The 11,295-nt window shown below is 35.5% G+C and overlaps 1 protein-coding gene across 1 annotated transcript in view; it reads right to left on the bottom strand.

The window, feature by feature from the left end:
- Window positions 1–11,295, bottom strand: part of LIPI (lipase I) — a 68,315-nt gene that overhangs the window by 33,003 nt on the left and 24,017 nt on the right. The window contains exons 2-4 of the mRNA XM_032406104.1: window positions 6,672–7,057; window positions 4,288–4,396; window positions 2,099–2,200 (exon numbers count right to left, since the gene is read on the bottom strand). Coding sequence (XP_032261995.1) covers window positions 2,099–2,200; window positions 4,288–4,396; window positions 6,672–6,983 — 523 coding nt within the window. The 5' untranslated portion in view covers window positions 6,984–7,057. The remainder of the gene's footprint in view (window positions 1–2,098; window positions 2,201–4,287; window positions 4,397–6,671; window positions 7,058–11,295) is intronic.

The raw sequence follows: 11,295 nt of genomic DNA, 5'->3' as shown, positions 1-11,295 counted from the left end.
CGGGCTCAATCCCAGGCCCCTGGGATCATGACCTGAGCCGAAGGCAGATGCTTAACGACTAACCCACCCAGGCGCCCCTACCAGGGGCCTGTTGTAAATTACTGAAATTCATTGTGCCTTCTCTCTTTGTTCTATTTTTTCTCCCCAAGAATATATTAAATTGGAGGGTGATATATAAAGTCCAAGCACTCTATATTCCTTCACTACATGGAAAGAAGGTAAAAATGAGATATTTTACAAGCCCCGTGTAAGGGTTTCAAAAATACTTCCCATACTCTATGCATCAGGAAACCTGCCGTAAGAAAAGTGACTCCAAACTTACCAGTTTACTTCCCTGGAATTTTTCTATCTTCTGGATGTTGGACTGTAATTTTTTACTGATATCCCAGCAAGGATATTAGTCCAAATTATCCAATTCACAATTTTGGAAGGCCACATAACTTTTTTAACATATACAACCAAATATGGACAAAAACTCCTGGTAAGTAGAAGATGCACTCACGGATAAGTATTCAAGGAAAAGGTAGTCTGCCAGATATGTGTTGACCCCAAGTATCTCATTCAGAAATTCCTTGAGACAGGTGCATATGCAGCATCAAAATTCTGCGTCCCTCATTTGCAATGGTTGTGAGAAGATCAATCAAAGGTGCCAACAATGTGGCATCTAGTGGTAAGTTAGATTTGATAGGCCAGGTCATCAAAAGATGTTGAGAGTGGAAGATAACAGAAACAAGTTTTTTATTAGGAAAAGCCAGAAATGCAAACAAAAATAATAAAAAGTATGAAGAGCTAATTCAAAGGCCCTAGGCAAAACTGAAGTTGGGATTTCAGACAAAGAACTGCAGAGCAATTGGGCAGTAGGTGCACTGTGTGGGGGGAAAGCTAAGTTAATATAAAGGGATAAAGACAAGGAAGGCTTGAGAGGTTGAGGTATCACATTCGAACTATGAACCTCTGGGCACTAACTCCCTGTGATACACAGGTAACTTAGATTCCAAAGAAGGAGCAGAACGATACCCACAGAGGCTCAGCCCCCTGGCATGTAGCCATAGAAGCTGAAAAATTGTCCTCTGTGGCATTTATGGCATTTGTATCTCTCACAAAGGCATCGGTATGAATCTCCACAAGGACAATTCAGAGGACTATGGGAGCAAATAAATTACCTGGACCAAAGAGAAAAGAAACCTGAGGAAATAGGGAAATCAAAACAGCCTGAGCATCACTTCCTCCTTTCTCCATGGTAGCGCCATATCCTCCCCATGCCCACAACCAGAGCACATGGAAATTATCAGCTGGTCAGAGCAACAAACTGGTGACGCACAGACTCCGGAATCATAAGACTTCAAATTCTGGCTCTGCCACTTGTGACCATGACCCTAGCTTCCCCATCAGTAAAAGGGGGATGATATTTATTTTATTTATCTCATGGGGACTTAGAAAAATGCCATAATTCATTCACAGAAAGCATCTAAAACACTGCCCAAGGTATAGGAAGTGCTCAATAAATAGTAGGATCATTAATTTCAAATGAGGAAGGGGCTCAGGGTCATCTAAATTCTTCCTTGAGAGTGTCTGTCCAAAGCACTCTGGCCTAAACTACCAATAGCCCATTAGACATTTTCAGGAAGACAATTAAAAACCATAGAGAAATTATGTCCCTACCTCCAGGGGAGGGTATTCTCTATCTGTGCCTGAAATGCTGTGTTCAGTTCGAGTTGATACACATCACAGTGAGAAAGTAGAGAGAATGGTAACCTAAATACGGCAGGAAAAGGAAGCATGGGAGAAACTGTGATCAATCAAAATTGTCAATAGCATGAACAAGATGAAATATTTTTTTATCAAGTTTCCATTTTTTAGGATAATATGACAGCCCTTGAAACCTGAAGGAGGTAAGCCGATGGCAAAACCTGGCCATTTGACACCACAGGACATCACGAACTCTGAGAAATATCGCTTGTGGGAAATAGAATCATTTTATGATTACAGACTCATCGTCACTTTACCCACTACTCTTTCTCCTTTCATGTTCTCCTCTTCCCCAATGTCTACATCTTTTCATTTTCAAATAATTAAGCAATAAATCCTACATTGTTACCATTGGTATCGGAATGGATGACATCCACAAACTTGGCATCAGTGTAGTCTAATCTGTCATTAAATGATTTTCCAGAGAATTTTGGCCCAGCAGGGTCAAGACCTGAAATTCAAGAAAGAAACTATCAATCGATTAATTAATTCCTACTACAGTGTTTATTAGATCATATGGTTGCATTATTATTAAATTATAAGCATGTCTATATAGTTTTAGCTTAAACTTGTAAAAAAAACTAATATTAAGATAAATGAAATTGGATGAATAGCAAGTATCTTCGTTATGTGAATGATACTTTTTACCAATAGTCAGAGTTTATCAACAATCTAGTGTTAAGGCACACTTAGAGATGCCTCAACAAAATACTGTAGGTTTTATTTTTTTAGCATTTTTATTTAAGAAGTACTTAGGGGTAAACCGATAGTAGCTATATAGTTAATAATAAATAACTACTACTGCCCTGAGGGGGGTGGGGGGAATGAATAATATCCTGGTCCTGTCTTGAACCTCATGCCTTACTAGTACATCCCAGATATATCTGCAGTTCTAAAATGATTTTTAAGTGCCAAATACAATGTGGGCTCTGGCATAAAACATATTATTATCTTATCATTCATTTTTCACAGAAGTTTCCCATATACACACAAGAAAACAAAAATGAATTAAGAGTTCCATGGAATATAGATATTATTTCTGGTGTATTTGAAATTTTATTTATTTTTTTAAATATTTATTTATTTGACACAGAGAGAGACAGCACAAGCAGGGGGAGCAGCAAAGGGAAAGGGAGAAGCAGGCTTCCCGCCGGGCAGGGAGCCCTACATGGGGCTCGATCCCAGGACCCTGGGATCATGACCTGAGCCGAAAGCAGACACCTAACCGACTGAGCCACCCAGGCACCCCATATTTGAAATTTTAAATAGAAATTCTAGTCTCATGACCTACTGGCATGTATCAAAAAGGCAAGGGAGTGGGAAGGAGGTAAAATTCAACAACTTGAGAACATCTATGCAATGGAAGATAACAATCATCTCAAAAAGTATATTTTAAAAAGTAAAATATAATGTTGCTCATCTCAAGCCCTTCTCCTATCCCTAGTTTATTTAGCCCACTTGACTGAGTGAGGCAGAAACTTCTCTTCTCATAAATAATTCTGATGTAGAACTACCACATTTGCTGGACTTTTAAACCCTGATGATTGTTTGGCCTGTGGATTCAATCTAACTGGACTAATGTGTGAGTAAACACACCTTAACATAAAGTAGGATGACTATGGTGGTTGAAACAGAATGGGCTTTGGGTGCTAGAAAGTTTTGTATAAATCCTGGCTTAGCTGTTAAAAACTTTTTGACCCCCTCCCCCTACATTCATTCAGCTAACCTGTTTTCACATCTATATAATGGGGAATAACATTAAAACCGATCAGAATAAGTAAGTAAGGTATACTTAAGGTTGTAAAGATCCTATCTATGCAATTCATTCACCTCTCCCCTCCCCTTTGCTTAACTTAACACTCTATTACTTTTATTAACACTTGAAATCATTATAAATATTCTATGGACACAGATCTCAATAGTTGTTAAAAAGCTGAATTGATTGGGGAGGGATACGATCTTTCTATTCTAAAATCACCACCATTCCCAAGTGGAAGCATGAAAATCTATGTCAGCATTATTTGGTTACTAAGCTTTCTGGATGCAGGAACTCTGTTAAAAAAAAAAAAATATGAGGGGTATCAGGATCTAGACTCCTTCAAGCTTGGGTATCAACTCCTGATTCTCTCTTCTGGTGTTCAAATAAAATTCTTAAAAGAATTGAAATGTGTCAAAGTTTGTGAAAATTAAGTACATGGTTATATATTTAGTTAATACATGAAAAAAGTTTTATATTTAATGGGTCATATTTTCCTCTGGATTGTTAACAATAATGTGTCCTTAAAATTCACGTGGGGTTGCAGAAATTGATCTTCTTCCTCCCATTTTTATAGGAGTATCTCAATTCTGTTAAGAACTAAACAAGAAACAAGACTTTAGAATCTAACTAAAACAAAGACTAGCATTTGACTATAATACAGAAAAAAAATAAATGTGCATCATTTCTACTGCTTAATTATTGTGCCGGATAACTTTTAAATAAAACAACTTCTGATGCCTTAAAGAATGCTAAAACACATTTTATCAAAAATATTTTACCTGTTATTCTTCCAAGTTGACCTTGAAATATCTTTCCAACAAATCCACTAATATGAGCCCCTAAGCTCATACCTATGAAATGAAAATTACCAAGAGATGCTCCATGCTTCTGCAAGTGAAAATGCAATGTTACGATGTTCATTTCAGAAATCGCAAATTATGCCCTGTGCATCAATATTCTAGAATTTATTTTTTTTTCTAGTTTAATACATTTCTGGGAGATGGAGGATGGGATTTTATAATTTGAAAACAACAATATCTTTGTTCAACATTTTCCATAAGATATCTGATTTTTCTCTATACATTTTTAGTAATACCAGTACATTTTTAAAAACCTTTGTTATCTGTTATCTAAACTAGTATATGCAAAATAATACATTTAGTTAAAGAATTTTGTAATAATAGTAGTAGACATTATAGGGTACTTACCTTGAATAAGTGTTTTGTAAATCTCACATTTAATATTCACATTAGTCCTATGAGATATTTATTTTTATCCTATTGTTTCAAACTATTCCTGGCACTTATTAAATGTTGAATAACATGGTTTGATAAAAAGTTGCCCAAAGCCACATATAATTATTACTGTAAGGGAAAAAGATGGACTTCAAGTCCAGACCTGTTTAACTCCAAAATATATACTAATCTGCCTCCTTGTTTTTTTCTGAACAGATTGTGTCAAAATCACTAGGAAGACTGAAACAGTGTGAAATGAGGATGCTCATTTCAGAGATGTTAAAATGAGACTCATGGATTTGAAGTGTGATCATGGATTCCTGAATCACAAGCTGGAGAGTCATGGAATCCAATCTTCCAAGCTGAAATTCTGAACACATCTTAGAGGCTTGTAGAAAGATGTGGGACATTTACTGCCAATGAGAAACTAAATCCAGGCTTTCCAGCCACAGGGTGTTAATTTTCTTCAAATTCCTCAGAGCAATGCCCAGAAACCCGAGGGAGCATCACTCTCAACTTTAGTGTTATTGAGCTTTTCATCCTTTTTCCTAAATATAAAGCCTTTTCCTAAATTTCTATATTTTACATTCGTATTTCCCACACTTTGAAGTACATGTTATTAGAGAAAAGACCACTGCTGTAAGCAAAAATCAATTATGTAGTTTATAGACTATAAGAACAGATGAATTACTTCCACTGTCTCTCTAGAGAGACGGTTTGGTTTTGTCCAAATTTGGGGATGTAATAATTATACTGATCCTGATTATATTCAATGATTATTATATGCCAGGTACTGGTTAAGAATTAATTTCATTTAATACTTATATAAAATATTGTTATAAAGTTTCATTATCCCCAATATATAGCTAAGTAAATGAGGCAGAGAGATTAAGCAATTGCTTAAAGTCACACAGAAGATAAGAGATAGATTTGGTCTTTGAACTCTTCCAGTCTGACTCCTAATGACTACATGTAAATTGCTTCTTGGATCTGGTAAGCTTGCTCAATTTCAGGAGAGCCTTGGAAATTCAGCACAACACAACTCAAAGCAGATGTCAAGCTCAAGAATGTTCCAAATCAGAAATCACCCTTCTTTCTCTCAAGTGCTCATCACCACCACATCTCTCTCCAGAACAGACACTGATCTCCATATGGGTTGACATAGTAAATGTAGATCATTCAAACTGCAGATGACCTAAAACTGGCCTGAATGTTACCTGACACACTGCAACCCTGCACCTAAATCTGGACAAAATCTGAAGACTTGCCTCCAAAGTTGGCCAGAAGTATGCTACTTTTCAAGATGTTTTTCCCTCACTTTTACCAATTCACACTTGATTAACTATAAATATATTAGCCATACCTTAGGAAAGATGTCTAAAGAACCTAATGATTATATAGTTTATCCCCTTGGTCCACATGGAATTACTACCCTAACATCAAGTCAGTATAGGTAGAGTTAAAAAAAAAAATTAAAATCTTAAAAGATTTTAAGACAAAACATAATAACTGAGTCTTTAAGATATTTTTTTTAAAAAATAAGACCGTTCATAACTAGGTATGGAATTTATCCATTTACACAAGTTAAAGATGGCTGTATATGTTAGCATATCAAAGAATAATTCTTTTTTTTAAAGATTATATTTATTTATTTATTTGAGAGAGAGAGAGCACATGAGAGGGGGGAGGGTCAGAGGGAGGAGCAGACTCCCCGCTGAGCAGGGAGCCCGATGTGGACTGGATCCTGGGACTCTAGGATCATAACCTGAGCCAAAGGCAGTCGCCCAACCAACTGAGGCACCTAGGCGCCCCTCAAAGCAATAATTCTTAATGTGTATAGGAAAAAAAGTATTTATCTTGCTACCACTTTGTGGTATTGCATAAAACACTGTATATTGTAAAACATATATAATATATAAAATTCTTACCAAAAGATTCCGAATGTACCCACTCAAACTCACAGCAACTTTTCTGGTGTTTTTAACTGCTCTGTTGTAAAGAAAAGTTGTAGCACCCCGGTTCCAGTCTACTACAATTATGTTTATATCCTCTTGATTCAACAAAATCCTTAGGAAGTTCTGAAGCCATGTGGGAGAGGAGCCCGTTGGTCTGTATCCATGAATAAGCCAGACTGTTTTCTTGCTTATACTGAAATTAACATTAAGTGAGTTATGCTGCTCAAACAGTGGCTCAGCACAGTTGAGGTTTTTCCTCGTATACAACATCAAGGAAATCTCCATTTGGGGAACAAACAAATCTTTGAAAGAATCCTTTATACTTAGATGAGAGAATTCAAGGCATGATCTTTTATTCTCTGAAATAAGAAAAAAAAAGTCTGTCAAGCTGAGTACTGGGATAGTATTTGATACAATTCCTATTGCTATTACAAAGAACAGATTTGAACTTGGAGGGAAGGTTTTAGTTCATCAGTATTTCTTTTTTTTAAAGATTTTATTTATTTATTTGCCAGAGAGAGAGTACAAGTGGGGGGAGTGGGAGGCAGAGGGAGAAGCAGTCTCCCCACCAAGCAAGGAGCCGGATCTGGGACTCGATCCCAGGACCCCGAGATCACGACCTGAGCTGAACGCAGATGCCCAACCATCTGAGCCACCCAGGCCCGAGCCATCCAGGCCCCCCCTATTTCATCAGTATTTCAACATAATACTCTGAGCAACTACAATGTTTAATGTGTTGATTATGTAAAAAGACCCTTTGAACAAGAAGCATCCAAAATTTTTAAATAAAATATAGAAAGAAATGTGATTGGTTAAAAGTTAAAAATTATTTTTTATCTGTACAAAATAGCAATGGTGTCACTTAAAATCATTAATATTGTTAGTAAAGGGACGCCCAGGTGGCTCAGTCAGTTAAGCATCTGCTTTCAGCTCAGATCATATCAGGGTCCAGGGATCCAGCCTTACATCAGGATCCCTGCTGGGCAGGGAGTCTGCTTCTCCATCTCCCTCTGCTCCTCTCCCACTCCCCCATTCATGCTCATGCTCTCTCTATCTCTCTCTCCCTTTTTTTCTCTCTCAAATAAATACAATCTTTAAAAAATATATTGTTAGTGAAGAAAGTATTATGCACACCAATAGAAGTAAATAAATTGATTATGAGCTTTAACAGAAATTCTGCAGAATAATATATATGGATAATAATCATTCAAGAAAATATATTTAACCTAACTAGTGATCAAATAAATACAAATCAAAACAAAAGGTATCGGGGCGCCTGGGTGGCTCAGTTGTTAAGCGTCTGCCTTCGGCTCAGGTCATGATCCCAGGGTCCTAGGATCGAGCCCCGCATCGGGCTCCCTGCTCGGCAGGAAGCCTGCTTCTCCCTCTCCCCCTCCCTCTGCTTGTGTTCCCTCTCTCGCTGTGTCTCTCTCTGTCAAAATAAATAATAAAAAAACAAAACAAAAAACAAAAGGTATCATTTTCTTCCTATCAAATTAAACAAAAAAAATCATTTTAATACTTAATACTTCTGAAGGTATATTTAACAAATATTCATATACATGGATGCTGAGAGCATAAGTTGATACAACATCCTTTTGAAATTGAAATTATAGGGGTGACTGGGTGGCTCAGATGGTTAAGCGTCTGCCTTCAGCTCAGGTCATGATCCCAGGGTCCTGGGATTGAGCCCCTCATCAGGCTCCCTGCTCAGCAGGGAGCCTTCTTCTCCCTCTCCTTCTCCTGCTCCCCCTGCTTGTGCTCTCTCGCTCTCTCTGTCAAATAAATAAATAAAATCTTTAAAAAAAAAAATTGAAATTAGATGGTACACATACAGAATCCTAAAATATGTGTTCTTCCTTATTTTCTTCCTAGGATTTATATTAATGAAATAAATAATTTGTATTAAATGTAAAGACATTAATAACTGGGTTATGCATAATTGCACAAAAACTTAAAACACCTGGTGATAACCAGATAGTATTTTCATTGATGTGCGCATCCTATGTGTCTGCCTATCTATCTACCTATCTATCCATCCATCTATCCTAGAAAGGAGTAGGGCAGAATGAAATAACTAAGCCAAATCAATAGCAATAGTCATACCTAGGCAATGAAACAAAGGCTGCTTTTTAATTTTCTTTTTCATAGAGTCTCAAAATTGTAATTTCTTTCAAAATAAGCATATGATCCTAATTTTTTATGAGCATATGCTTGTATTATTTCTGGAAGTTTAACTTCTTAAAAGATTTGGGGAAATGATATGTCAATTTATATCAAAAATTCACAAAATTGTTAATATAGTTCATGCCAGTAATTCTACTTCTAAGAATTTATCCCAAGAAAATAGTCATTTAAACATAAAAATGAACTAATATATATTATTTTAGTACTGGAGAAATAGAAGTGATTTAAATGCCTAGAAACAATGACATGATTAAGTAAACTACAAATATATTTAATAAATATAAATGTTTTGTATACACATATTTAAAACCACAGACATATAATGTATATTTGATAAATCCATAATAATATGCACAAATTACAATCTACCTTTTAATTTGGAAAGTATATATATGTGATATTGTCACAATTATTCAGAAGATAAAGGAGGAAGGCAGTGAAGGAGAAACAAGTGAAGGAGAAGCACAATTAATTCCCAGGTTAACAGGTGAGAGATACTTAGACAAGTGAAAACTTTGAAACAAACTTCATTTGTCCTAAGTACTAGAGAATGAGGAAGTGGAGAGGAGAAATAAATCAAACCACAGTGCAACATCACACTATACAAATTGCATAGGGAATTGTGTACATCCATCTTTCCACAATCTGAACTGTTTCCATCAGCTGAAACTCTGAGAAGGCCAAATGCAATCAATATATCTAAACTGCCAGTCCACTCCAAGCCAAGGTAGATTTTACCTGGCCCTGGGATGAGTAATGAGGAATAAAAAGTAGGATCCCTCTGATAAAGTAAGGGACAGAAATCACTTGAAACAATCAACAGAGCAATCTATTATCTATTGCCAGATGTAGAAGTAATTGCAGAAAATTCAATAGCACTCTCATTAGAATACAAGAAAAATCGTGTCTCAAAAATAGGAGGACACTAAGAGAAAATATGTTGAGGTAAAAAAAAAAAAATAGCATAAAATTAAAAGTGGAATAATGAGATACTAAAATTCAAGAAAAGAAAAAATGCAATTGCAAAATAAAAATTCACATTGCATGTGCTAAAACATGGAATGCTAACCTGGCAGTAAGAAATGAAGGAAGGAAGATTTCAATTATGAAGGGAAACACAGATATGGGACAGGAAATGATGATTCAAGTTAAAAAATCATCACTGCTCCCTCGGAGTGGGAAGGAATTAGAGAGGGAGAGGGTTGCAGTTACAATCACTAAGGAAATAATTGCATACCATCACAATACAGAGAAAATCAGTTAATCAGACTCACCAAGAGGCTTCCTAGAAACTAGTTTGGGTTTTGATGAAAGAGAAAAATATCCTAAAAACATCAAGGCAGAAAATCCATGTTAAAATAGAGGAATGAAGTCATGATGACTTCAGATTTGTCTTCCAAAACAATACATTAGACAAGATAAAAGTTTGATGAATGAAAGTTATAAGTGAAAAAGTTTGTGGCCTAATGATTTTATATCCTCCCTAAAGTACACCACTCATAAATAACATAGTACAGTTCCTAACATCATTGCTGTTAAATAAATGCTAGATTTATTGAAGACAAGATCCACAGAAACTCATAGTATAAGCAGATAGAAAGTTCGCAAGGAAATAGGTAAGACACCAATATAAGTGTATATATTATAAAACTGAGTGAAACATACATGCAATATCAAAAGGCATTCTTATTCAAATGTTTGCTAAGAATATTTAAATATTAGTGTAAGTCAATATACTAATAAGATGGGAACACAGGTTAAAAGGAGTATAGAGAAAGCAAGTGTGGTACAAAAATTCCTTAACTGGAGGATTCAAAAGATGTCAGCTTTTTAAATTTTAATAAATAGATAAGTGTGGCTTTAAAAAGATACTGAAAACCTTAAATGTTAACCACTGTACTATATAAAACAGTACACATAACTTTGTACACACTAAAAAAAAAATAGCAAATAGTGCATACATACAAAAGATAAGAAATTGAAAAAATAAATATAGAAAGTAGAAAACATGAAACAAAAGGATACAATTACACTGGAGAAAAAATATATATGATATATAAAGTTATGTAACTGTATAAAAATTGCCCATTTAAAAAGCAAAGAATCTCAGCTTTCATTAAAAAAATTAGCACTGGGTGTTGTAAGTGATTAATCACTAAAATTACTCCTGAAACCAATACTGCACTGTATGTTAACTAACTAGAATTTAAATAATTCTTCTAAGTGACACTTAGCTATATGTTATTTAAAAGAAGCACACAGGAAATTTTAAAGAAATAGGAGGTATATTCTACACAAAATAAAAGGAAAGCTGGTTGGTGTACTCGATTTTAAGTGTGGCTCCAATTCATCACCCTTTCTTGAATCCATGCCATTTGCCTTGTAATTTTGAGTCATTCTTCTACCATCA

The sequence above is a fragment of the Phoca vitulina genome, unplaced genomic scaffold, assembly GCF_004348235.1.
Source record: "Phoca vitulina isolate PV1807 unplaced genomic scaffold, GSC_HSeal_1.0 scaffold8, whole genome shotgun sequence".
Taxonomy (NCBI): Eukaryota; Metazoa; Chordata; class Mammalia; order Carnivora; family Phocidae; genus Phoca; species Phoca vitulina.
The sequence above is the reverse complement of the archived record's forward strand: the minus strand, read 5'-3'. Positions and strand labels throughout refer to the sequence as shown.